The sequence below is a fragment of the Sebastes umbrosus genome, chromosome 13, assembly GCF_015220745.1.
Source record: "Sebastes umbrosus isolate fSebUmb1 chromosome 13, fSebUmb1.pri, whole genome shotgun sequence".
Taxonomy (NCBI): Eukaryota; Metazoa; Chordata; class Actinopteri; order Perciformes; family Sebastidae; genus Sebastes; species Sebastes umbrosus.
The window spans coordinates 22119832-22132981 of NC_051281.1; the positions used below are offsets into that span (position 1 = coordinate 22119832).

Genomic DNA, 13150 nt, shown 5'->3' on the forward strand with positions numbered 1-13150 from the left:
ACACATACACACACGCATAGCCACCAGACCAGGGGAGGCCCCCCGAGCAAGCAGATGTCCTAACGCTCCATTTCTCTCTGTTACCTTTCTTCTGGATTTCTCAACATCACTCCATTTTATTGTCCATTTTCGTTTCTTCTCCTTCTCATTTGTCACCATCTTTCTCTGTTCTTGACTTCTGGTTGCAGCCCCGTCTTCACTTATTGCAATGATAAATAGTGGAAAATCAAAGGCCATATAGAAACGAGGCTAAATCACACTCGTAAAGTGTTACATTACCAATAGTGTGTTTTTTATTTTTAAGCACAAGATCATTTTCAGCTATTTCTGTCTGTCATTTCTGTCAGCTTAACGAACCAGCCGATGTCACAGACCATACAGCGCTGCATGCTTGGAATCTATTAGTTGATGACAGATGCACATGAATAAATAGATGTATAAATGTATGTACGAATCAATAATTTACTCCTTATAGCTCTCTTCACCAGTGTTCGTTTTTATAATATCCATGTATCGGAATATTGTATGACTTAAGAGAGGCCAATACATCTGGGAAGATGGATACATCTGGGAAGGTGGATACATCTGGGAAGGTGGATACATCTGACGCGAAGGTCCCAGTGGAGGTATAAACCTAAGATCAGCCACACACTCAGTGGTAAAGTGCATACTCTTGAGTTATACTGTACGCACTTCATCCATTTCCATATCCCAACCCTCAGTTGACGTCATCAAAATTACATTGAATTACTTCAAAGTCACCACGGCATTGCATCATATGAGAAGTGGTAGCAGCACTGGAGAAAACACAACATAAACATGAATAAAAGGAAGAAGATAATCCTAATGTTCAATTTAATAAGACACATAATGATTTTATCAGTAAATAAAAGGACAAATCATCATTCTCAATCAGAAAATATAGAGTCTGTTGTATACACTGAATATACAGTCAATTTCCTGTTAACTATGCTTTGAAGACATTAGGGTATGAATTAATAAGAAGGTAAGGTCATACAAGAATAATATGGAGATACAGTACATGAGAAAGTTTGACAAGGAGTTAATTTGGATTTACAGTGGAAAAAAATAATTATAATGCAACTAACTCGTAAAAATATAATCATGTAAAATAATTGCAAGATTAAAACATTATCTGAAGCAAGACACCCACCAGTTGATTTTATTGCAGAATGATGTCTGTGCAGAGTTTGACACTAATGCTGTTTTTACATTAATTTACTGAAGAGGAAAAGTTTTTCTGTGCTCACCTTAAATACGAGACACTTTTGTGATATCACAAATAGTTTGAAAGCAATTTGCAGTTCATTATGCAACTTACGCAAATATGATGTAAATGCATGAGACCTCTAGACCAGCACACATATACTGAGAATGTTGTAGCATGTAGTTACACTTTTGAAATGAAAATATGAGCATATTCATATTGTTGTTGTTTTTTTCATTAAGGAGGGGATAGTAGATGGATTCTTACTAACTTTTAATTAATTGAACCATTTTTGTGGAAAAAAACATAACACAAATTATTTTTTCCAAGCAGATTATTTTCTGAAAACATGTCTAGAGGGGACATTTAAAGACGCTGGTGATGATGATTTTTTATTATTATTATTATTGCAGCAATAAACCTGCAGTAGACAGAATGTTTTTGGCATCATTGGGCAAAAAAATTCCATAATAACCTTTCAGCATATTGTAATTCAAGTGTTCTGAGAGATAACTAGACTTCTGCACCTCCTCATGGCTCTGTTTTCAGGCTTTAAAAAACCTAGCCTGTGACGGGAGACTTTGGCCAATCACTCATTTCAGAGAGAGAGTGTTCCTATTGTTGTTTCTCCGGCTGGTGGGCGGGGCTTGGTATTTCCTCAACTGATCTCAACATGGCTGCCGGGTCATAAACCTTCTCATTTTACAGCTAAACAGTACACTACAAGATGTTTCTGAAAACATTTGAGTCGAGAAATAGGCATTACAGGAACAGAATATTGATTCATATTTGATCAGTGCTGCCTAGTTTGACCGTTTGATCGGAGTTTGTGAGTGATTGACAGCTGCTCAGAGATGGCAGACTCCAGCTCGGCTCTGATTGGTTGTTTTCCTCCGGTCTGTGAAATCTTACAGATGCCACGAGGAGCCGGAGGACACGGAGACACATGATTTCTTTTCAGATTACCTGTCTCATGCACTACTGTCAGGATATAGTGACCATTTTATAAAAATAACTTTTTTTTAATCATATTTGCTCCAATTCTACCCACTGCAGATTTAATATTTGTTTAATATGAACTTAAAGGAAGCACAAACAGAGCGTTTCAGACAGAGGGTGAAAAGAGGTGCTGCAGCACAGCCGGTATGAGAAAAATAAAGCGTGTGATGAACATTAAAGCATGTAAACGTGTTCTAGTAGAAACCAAAAATACAAGTATGACTTGAAAATGAGCATAATAGGTCCTATTTAAACTGGAGGACTCGCCTTGGGGAATTATTCTATATTTTTTGACGTGCGGTAATCCCCTTAACAATGACACTGTTACCATTTACCACTAAAGGATTTTCTTTTGACATGAAAGAAAAAAGCATTCTTACAGGCTAATTATATAGACTGTTGAACATCCCTGACTATTGTGGCTTTCTTGAGTGACACTTTAAAATGTTTTTGTACTGTGTGACATATGGGCAAGAAAAAACAAAAATGTTCTGCTTGAAAAAGGCAGCAGCAAACATGACACCTGGTTGTGAATCATATGTGGATTGTGAATAGGATCATATGCAGCTGTGAGATGCAGCATTGGCTTTTCTGAGATAGACGAATTCTGCAGATTTTGGCAAATTCAAGCAAGTTCACAAATGTCAGTGCAATTGTACAAAATACCAGAATGGAGCCTGGCACCAAATATATTCTGCAACGTACTGTAGTAGTACCTTCCTTTGGCAAACATGTGCAATTTCCTGCACTCAGAAAGAGAGTCATGACATGCATCATTCCCCAAAGTTTTGTCAAACTCGTCAATGATATTGCGCATGACAGGCTGGGCAGACAGACGAACGGGCCGGGGCCAATCCATTGTGCTTCTCAGATTTCATTCTGGAGGACAAAAAAACCTTGACTCGCGAAGCTGAGAGCAAGCGCTTCTCATTTTGTGTATGTGGCCGTATTGTGTTGGCCATTCACAGTGGGAACAGAGAGAGGGACTGCACGGGATAAAGAGAAGCTCCAGAGGTGAGCGCTTCATAGAAACCATGGTTGTCTGACAGTATGAATATGTTCTTGTCCATCCTACTTTCAAGGTTTTCAAGTTGATTCTTCACTCTCAGTTCTCTCACCGCCAATTCACTTTTTGGATTTTATTTTTCTTTTGTTCAAGTCCTGTCTATTTTATCACTTATTATTATATTCAAAATATTTGAAAATGACCTGTAAATTGTATTCCACAGTGTGTCCTCTTCTTCAAAATGGAAAGGAAAGGAATGTGTTTTTAGAGGATGTGTATTGGTTATAGTGATATCCTCCAACTCAACCAACAGTAAGAGAACGTCCTTCGTTTCTTGAGTGTTTTTCTCCCCCCCTGTTCCCACTCCCTCCCTCCCTCCCTCCCTCCCTCCCTCCCTCCCTCCCGCCTGTGCAGTAACAGGTTGTGTTTAGCTTCTCTGCTCCCTACTTCCTCGTCTGGCATGTCTGTTCTTTCAGTCCAGAGTCTAAAGTTCAGCCAGAGACAACAGGAAGGGAGCATCACATCGCTCACTCGCAGCATTTCACAACACACACACACATTTTTTCTCATTTTTACTAAGACAAATACAGGCTTCACAGTAAGAATACTCGCCCCCTCAGTGTAGACATTTTGTAGTGTGTGACTAAACGATGAATGGTGTTACAATAATTTGATGAGATTGGGTCAGATGATGCAAGGGAGAAGTGTGTTATGATGGTGTCTTACAGCTTATTATGCCGCTCCACAAATGATGCCCCCAGACACCCACGCCGTCTTTGAACTGCTCCCACCCTTGGGTGACGCATATGCAACCTATGTGGAGTGGGCGTAGCCTACTGGGAGAGCTGCTGGTGTTTGATAAGCCCTATACCAGGTGCACCAAGCTGAGAGCTCTGATTCGAGCACCCGACCCCCTTCGGGTACCTCCCTTCCCACGCCTGACCCCTTCCCCATGTCCCTCAGACTATCTCCCATCATCCTCTCTCATTCTTCTTCTTCTCTCCCCTCTTTTCCGTCCACACTCCTCCCTCGAAGCGCCCGTTTGCGCTCCACTCTGCCTGCCTTCCTTCAACACATGCCAGGACTCCAGGGGCACCAGTTACACAGCGAGGATTTCATTTGAAAGATCTCCTCAGGACATCATTACAGGGATCATCACCGGGCCTTACGGCTGATGTTACATTAGTGTTCCATCACACACAGAGCCTTCAAAGCGCCTATTAACTAGCCAGCCCTCTCATCACGCAAATCTGAGTTTTTCTCTGAGATTTGGTAATGTCATATTAATCTGTAATTGACTGTATCAATGCACTCAAGACCGTGAGATGAGTATAACCATATGTCTGTAATTTGAAGTGTCCGCGGTTTTATGCAATCATACAGCATTGCGTAGAATCACGGATTGCTTTGAAACAACGGGTAATTGGATATGTCAGATTATGCAGAGAAGAGTCTGACTGAAGTTTGATAGGGTTTTGCACCTAAAACAGCATGTCGCATTGGCTTCAATTGCCGCAACGCACACAGCCTTGATATTCTCATGCAGCTTCAGTTGCATGCCACCTTCTGTTAGTCAGCAAAATGTCCCATTATTGAGCTTTTTCCACTATACGGTTATAGGTTATCTCTTTTGTTTGCATGTTCCTGCTCATTTCTAAGAGAAAAATGGAGTGTCATCTTGTTATGAAAGGATTTGATTACTGACCATTGCAGCACTCTGACTAATACAGAAAAAATGCAGTAGCTGTGTGTTCAACAGCAGTTCCATTTTGTGCAAGTCCTTCTGTGTTGTTGTTTTTTTACCTTAAGAGCTGCTCCTACGGTGCCATTGGTCGGTAGGTGGCCGTGCTTATGGGTATTGTAGTAGGTGTCAAAGCCTTTCATTACTATTCAGTAACAAATAGGGGTGGAACGGATGTAAAACTCTCATTCATACTGGTATCAGCTATGATATAGTTTTTCAAACATATAATCTTTAGATAATGATATCTAAATTCAGTGGCTGTCATAAAGCTCCACATACACTTACCACCCTTCTATAGCTGATTGGTTTTGTAGTCTACAGTTATATCCTGTTACAATTTACACCACAGCCAGATCATCCCTCCTCTCCAGTATTCTGTCCATTCATTTATTCAACCATCATGAAGAGTGGAAAAAGTGGACCCAAATGCAGGAGACTTAAGGCAACAGGAACTTGAAGAAATAACTATTGAAGGTTTGTGCAGTCAAGGATCATAACAGAACAAAACCAAGGATCCAACAAAGACTGAACTGAAGACCAGGACTATGATGCCCGTGTCTGAGTTTTTTTGGCCGATTCAGCATGTTGAATCGGCGGCGGCACCCATCGGTGAGAGAAATCTCTCTGATTGGTTCAGCTTAAGCGAATTAGTGCACGAGAAAAGAAACGAACGTGAGGAAACCAAGCCAACGAGTAAAGTCAAGAGGAAAAACATTTTTCATCTTCATCTCATCTGATCATTCCAATACACGGATATTTTCACGACATGGCCATCTGGAATGAAAGTAAGTGGTGAGTGAGAGTGGTGTGAAAATGGTCGTGCAGACGCCACTTTTCATGTACGTATCATAACGGCTTGTATCCGCCGTGCTCGGTCTTCCAGTTTCCCTTTTTCAATGACAAATATATGTCTGCTCTGCTGCGTCGCCCGGGCCCGCCTCAGCTCCACCAATGAGCCACCTCTTTGCCCATTTTTGGATTAGCTGGGTGTCAGGCTGGTTGTGTCTATAAGATAACCTGCAAATGGTGAAAACTTGCAAAAAATCTGGGAAGACTCGCTGCCTCATGACCTATCCTTACCTTAACTATTCAAGGTCAATGCCTAACTTTTACCATCTCGCGTTGCAATTTGCGTATTACCTTCTACTTAACCAGTTACGCTGTGCTGTTACTGTCAAGCTGGCGACGGCTGGAGCCACCCACTTTGAGCTTCATAACTGCTCTTCAGAAACCTATAGTTGACGTCACATAGACTATGTCAATATTTTAGACAGTCTATATGGGAAAAAAAAACACACAAAATCAAAACCCACAAAACGAAATCCTCTTGATCATTGAGACTAAGTATAAGCTGTGTGAGTTCCGACCGGAGTAAAAACAAAGACAGACTAACTATTATAAGTAACTTAAATGATTATCATGCCAGATAGTCTTTTAATGATACAACTCAGTCCAGTCTTCACAAAAAGTCTGAGGGCATCTGGACACAGAGCCAGACTGTGACCTCTCTTCCCATTGGACACTTAGAGCCCCTCCTATCAGTCAGCCACAAAATACACCTCTCAACTCACCCGCACACAATCACCCAACCATCCCTCTTTCCTGCCCATCCAACCTTATTAATCTCGTCCTTCCCTTTCGTTCCATCCTCTCATCTCCACCCAACCATTTCATCCTCCATTCATTGCAAACAGAAGACATACAGTATCTGAAGTGAAACAGAATGAATATTAAGTAGGTAGCAGTTGGACCAGGCTCACTGTACTACTGTAAATAGTATTTTTTTTCCTCCCTCTCTCTCTCTCTCTATCATCTCTGGCTCTCTCAATCATGCGTTTCCAGCTCCACGATAAAGCACCATGTAGAGTGGTCTGAGCTCCATCAGCCATGCAGATGAGTCCTGCTTCCTTTACCTTAATTAGAGCTCCCATGGGGACTCGCTGTGGGCGCTGAGCAGCAGCATCAGCATCAGCCCCTCATACCATAGAGATACCTTTCATCGAGCCAGAGAACACCAGGAGGAAAACTGACAAGGGTACAGTGGCTCAGTCACCACACAAAAGAGGTTTTAAAAGCAGTCATTATTGGGAAATGTTCCAGCATGTTATTCAAGGCCGGTCATTTAAACAGCAGGCAGAAATGTGGCATTTTACTGTCAGAACGGAAACTAAAATCCAACCGAGAGGAGAGAAACAATGGCTCTATTATTCATACAACCTTGTACATAGAAATATCTGGTGTTACAAAAAAAAAAATCATTAAGAATTCAGGCAGTTAGAGCTGAAACGATTAATCGATCAATTGATTAGTTGATCAACAGAAAAGTATTCTAGAACAATTTCAATAATCAATTCATTTTTGGTTATTTTTTTTAAGAAAAAATGCCCCAAATTCACTGCTGTCAGTTTCTAAATGCTAATATTTTCTGTCTTTCATAGACTTCTAAGTTAATTAAATATCTTTGGGTTTTGGACTGTTTTCCGAACAAAACAAGTACATTGAATATAACAACTCTGAAGCAATATTTGTACTATTTTGTGACATTTTATAGAGCAAATAATGAATCAATTGAATCCCAAAAATAACTGATATTAATAATTAAATAATTAATAAACACACACACACACACACATATATATATATATACTATAGATTATTCTATGTTTTCTGTTAATGGTGTTAATAAAGGTTTGTTCCAGCTGTGATGTAAACACAGGTGTAAGAAAAAGTACTAGATCTATATTCTCGTGATTAAAAAAGTACACATTAAATCAAATGATGTTTCATCTACAAAATCTCTCATATATAGGTGAATACCTAAACTATGAAAATTAAGGCTGCAATGAGCAATTGTTTTCATTATCAATGAATCAGTCAATTATTATCTCGATTAAGCATTTGGTCAATAAAACATCAGAAAACATTGAAAATGCCCGTCACAACTTCCTAGAGCCAAATGTGACGTCAATAGCTTTTCTTTTTGTCCTTTCAAATGTCTAATATACAAATATGTTTAGTTTACTATACTATGATTCACATTTGGGGCATTTTTTTTGCTTGAAATGACTTATAAATTGATTATCAAAATAGTTTTTAACTAATTTTCTGACCCACTAAAGGATTAATCAACCAGTTGTTTCAGCTCTGATGAAAGTGAATAACGTTGTATAAAAGTGTTTTTATTCAATTATTTTATATTTTATTTTATTCATTTTTTTTTATAAAATCATCTTTTTTAATATGTTTTTTCTATTTATTAAATTTGTTTTATTTATTTATTTATTTATTTATGTATCTGTTTTTCTTTCTTTACTGTGTTTGTGATTACTTAATTTACCTCCATACTCAATTTACCAAATCTTCCATGTGTACTACTTTATCTCAATTGCATCAGAGAGTGGGTATTATTTAGTGGGCTCATGGGAGCCCTGGTTGGAGGGAATATGAGGTCTAGGATGACAACCTTGCAAAATATGTAAAATATGTCCCTTTTTTAATTGTACTGTTGTAATATATATTTGTGCCAATCAGAAATTTGAATATATAAAATGTTTTATTAAAATATTTAAAACCAATTTGGTTATATTTACAACTATCAACAATTCTAAAAAAAAAAAAAAAAGACTAAACTTTTATTGTAAATCAAGCACAGTTCACAGAATTGAACTGTTTCCTCTTTTATTCACGTCCTGCCTTCCTCTCCGTCATCATCAGAGAGGAATGTGGGGTGGTGGGTATTATTTAGTGGGCTCATGGGAATATGGGGTCTATAGGATGACAACGTTGCAAAAATATGTAAAATATAAAATAAAATAAAATTGTACTATTGTAATATATCTTTGTGCACAAATCAGAAATTTGAATATATAAAATGTTTTATTAAAATATTTAAAACCAATTTAGCTATATATACAACTATCAACAATTAAAAAAAAAAAAGAAGACTAAACTTTTTATTGTAAATCAAGCACAGTTCACAGAATTGAACTGTTTCCTCTTTTATTCACGTCCTGCCTTCCTCTCTCCGTCCCCTTTAAACGGGGAGGTGCTCCGGTGCTCCGGTGCTCACCCCCCAGCCCGGAGCTCCGCACCGCGCTGCGCTCCGGGTGGAGAGCAGAGCAGAGCAGCAGAGAGAGTGAGTTCGGGGGCTGCGCTGAGAGCGGACGCGTCGGAAACCTCCCCGGAGGGGCCCCGTGTAATTCGATGCATGCTGTTAAAGCTTAGAGTATATTGTCTTCCCTTTTTGCTTATGAAGCCTCCACCCACCGGCCCACCCTACATTTAGCGGATCATGTGACTCGGGGTAAGTCATTTGCAAGTACAACAGTTCTCTGTGCGCTCCCATTCATTTCCTGAGAACTGCCTGAGCAGCCGAGCAGCTGAGAGGCAGCAGAAGGGGAGGGAGCTGCTCACTCACTCACACACACACACTCACACTCACTCACTCACTCACTCATACACACACATTGTCACACACACACACACACATACACACGTACAGAGTGAGAGGAGAGAAGAAGAGGAGAGGGAGAGGAGGAGAGAGGAGACAGAAAGGATTGTAGAAAAAGGAAAACAGTCTCCACTGGCTCTGCAGCTTCTGACAAGGTCTGTGCATTTTTTTTTTTTCTGTCCTCCTGTTCCTCTGCTGGCTGCTGTTGCTGCTGCTGCTGCTGCTGCTGTGTGCCTTCATTTGTCACGTTGCTGGGCTTTTGTTGCTTGTGTTCAGTTGCGTCTCATCCAGCTGTCATTTCCCTGTCAAAGCAGATGACAGCTCAGATCACCTATGGCATTGTGTTTGGTGTCTGTCAGTGTGTGTGTGTGGGGAGAGGACAAGAAGAGACCCTGCATGGTGCTGACTGACTGGACCTGAAACACCTACTCACACCCAAATGCAAATTCATAAGCTGTCATGACAAGAGAGAGATAGAGAGAGAATAAAAGTGATTATATACACTGAATGACCAGCAGCAGCATCCTGACTTTTTTACAGTGCCGGCACCGGTTGTGAAATCTCATATGTCTCACTTATTTACCTTCTGAAGTAACTTCCAAACACGTATATCATCAGCTGAGCGGTGGTGTAGCAGCGTTGTTATAGGATAATAACTGACTGAGTGAGTGAGTGTGGGGGGGGGGGATGCAAGAGTGTGAAGTGAGACAGCAACCAAACTCTCTCTCAGCACTTCTCGCTGGGAAGAAAAAAGTTTGCTGCTTGTCAGAGTTTTGTGCATGCCTTGAGAGAGTTGTGTGTGTGTGGGTGTGTGCATTTGTGTGAAGCAGCATTGTGGTGTGTATGTGTGTGTGAGAGAGATACACAGGCTTGTTTGCCTACTGTGGCAGCTTAGAGACAGAGAAACGAGGCTGTTAGCAACGGGTTAAACATTAGGAGGCTCGGGTAGCGGAGGAAGGACACTAGGGGGGAGGTGTGTGTGTGTGTTGGTGTGTGTGTGTGTGTGTGTGTGTGTGTGGGAGTGTTGCAGGGGTGGTGTCTTGGATGTCATCGGCAGCGCTCTCACTTCCAGGGTAATAGTCATTGGTATTGATGGGTGGCTGTCAGGGAGGCAGGGAGCCACCAGGTTGGGGAGAGTGGCCGGGGGCTGGCCCTTGGCTGTTATTTTCAATTACAGGGGACCAGGGCAGAGCTGACAGCAAAGGCATTTGTACATCCAGCAAAGGGGGAGGAGGAGGAGGAGGAGGAGGGTGTGTGTGAGAGGAGGGGAGGGCGGGTGCAAGAGAGAGGGAGGGAGGGAGGGAGGAAGAAAGGTGGGAGGGGGGGATGAGACTCTGGCCCCTGCTCCTGGGTTTGATGTGGAAACTGAGCACTGACCTCTGTGACTTTACCCCCGCGTTGTGGAGAGAGGCCCACAGCCTTATGCCTTTAACTGTGTGACAGGCGGTAGGTAGGTAGGGTGTGTGTGTTTGTGTGCATTAAATTGGGGGTCTCATCCACAAGGGAAAAAAAGGAGGAGGAGGGGGGTTGGGTCATGTGTGTGTGTGGATGAGACCCCCTGCAGCTCACGGATGTTCAGTGAGCGAGATTAGTGCCCATTTAAACTCACTTAAATCCATTTACAAAAGGGGCCTTCTGCCTGTGCATGAATAAGCAGGCTGATATTACCACACATGTGGAGCCTGTGCATGAACAGCGAAGGAGGATCATATTTGGAGCTCTGAAACAGGCAAGAGAGAGGGCGATATTACATGAAAATAATATAATTCTGCAGGGGTGTTTTTGCGATAACAATATTCAGGTCGATATGATAAAATGCCGAAGAACACTTTCGTGTTATTACTGTAATGTTAAACCACATGTCTGCCATGGAGGGCGTCACAGTCAGAACTAGATAGTGTAGCTGCCATTAATGTCTTTCAGTACACGTACGAACGAATCTTTAACACCAGACTGAACTGACTCTAATGAGTCGTCGTTGTCACTTAAGGATTCAGTGGCTTTTAGCAGTGGAGCTCGTCTCGTTGCTGATTGAGAGCACTGTTTAGCCCGGTCGTGATACGCTCTGAAAGTTCCGACGGTATGAACGGTGATGCGTTCACGTACTGATTAAAAAAATTCAGTTGAACAATGATTGGCAATCTTTTAGCAAAACAAAACTTGACCACTCGCAATTTTCTTTCATTGTCTTGCAGCACAGTACTCAATGTATCCTCATACAACAGTTCGTATGATATCTTACGAAAAGTTATTCCTCATTTTTTGTGCAATTTCCTACGAATGTCCAACAACACGTGGCGAATGTAAATTACCTTCCGTTGCATACAGTTTTTTTCAAAATAAACTTCTGTCTTCACAGGAAATAACTTGGTTAGGTTTAGGCAACAAATCTACTTGGTGAGGTTTAGGAAAAGATCGTGGTTTGCGTTAAAATAACTCCGGAAAGTGGCGTAACTGACAAATAGTTGACTTCTGGTTTCACATGGGACATGAACAGCGGTACCCTGGGTGAAAGTCCTGTGTTTTTTGATCCACCCATCCACCCCGACGTCCTCCCTATTCGGTGTTTGTAGCTCTTTATATTTCCTGGTTCATGATAACGTGGATTATATATGAATTGATTTCATGGGATATATAGGACTTACAGTGTATTACTTTTTGTAGGTATAGCTACGAACGGTGTATGAGAACAGCCTGCTGTACGTCATGTGGAGTACACTTGGTCAATAATTGAAACAAGTCCTCCAAATGAAACCACACAAATACCTTGTTTATCCATGCCCTCTAAAACAACACATACCATATATGCGCTTTTTTGATCTGATGCCCCTATCGGCATGACAAATCATATCGCTATGGTTAAGGTTTGGTTAGGTTTAGGCACAAAAACGACTTAGTTAGAATTAGGAGAAGATCATGTTCTGGGTTAAAATTGTTACTTCATTAAGGTTAGGGGACCTTCAACATCATTATTAGCTACAATAACAGCCAGTAGAGGGCTTCGTCATTAGAAAGTTCTGTTTGGGTGTTTGCTGAGTGATGCTGTTGTTTTTCTTGGGTGGACCGTCTCAATAATTCGGTTCTGTTAGGATGCAGCAATGTTGTTTGTCTGTTTGGTGCTTTCCCAACATGTTCTCATCCTGCGTCACTTTAGGTTTAGGCAACAAAATGACTTAGTTAGGTTTAGGAAAAAACTTTAGGGCTTAAAACTACTACGTTTGTAAAGTGAAAATGAAACTTAACGCAAGGGACTCTAGCAGCGGTCTCCTGGATGAAAGCCTTGTGTTTGTTGGGCCCATCCACATCCCCTCCAACCCACCTTGTGTGTGTCTTTTCTCTCTTTAAACTACGACTCCACACTCCCGGCACACTATCTCTCAGCATTTACTGTTGCTACAGATGGGTTTACTAGGAGGTTAATGGAAAGCCCGGTGCGTAACATACTGGTGCTAAAGAGTGCCCTGTGCGGCGGTATCGCACAGTGACGACCGCGACAAAGCCTCAGAATTTGACGCCCCGGAAATGAGAACGGGCTGTCTCTTCACACATGATTTCTGGCTCTCCTCGTACTCAACCAGATGCTTCAGCTTGAGATGATGAAATACGTTTGTTGTGTTGTCCTCATTTGAAGTTAATGTCTGCTTGTTAAAGGTGCAGTGCGTAGGATCTTTTCTGGTGTAGAAGAACTACGGTGGCCGAAATGAAAAAGTTCAAATGCGAATA

The 13150-nt window shown here is 41.3% G+C and overlaps 1 protein-coding gene across 1 annotated transcript in view; it reads left to right on the plus strand.

Annotated features, from left to right (window-relative positions):
* Positions 1-9184: 9184 nt before the first annotated feature.
* Positions 9185-13150, plus strand: part of klf12b (Kruppel-like factor 12b) — a 45986-nt gene continuing 42020 nt past the window's right edge. The window contains 2 exon segments of the mRNA XM_037789282.1: positions 9185-9217; positions 9220-9280. Of these exon segments, the coding sequence (XP_037645210.1) occupies positions 9185-9217; positions 9220-9280 (94 nt within the window).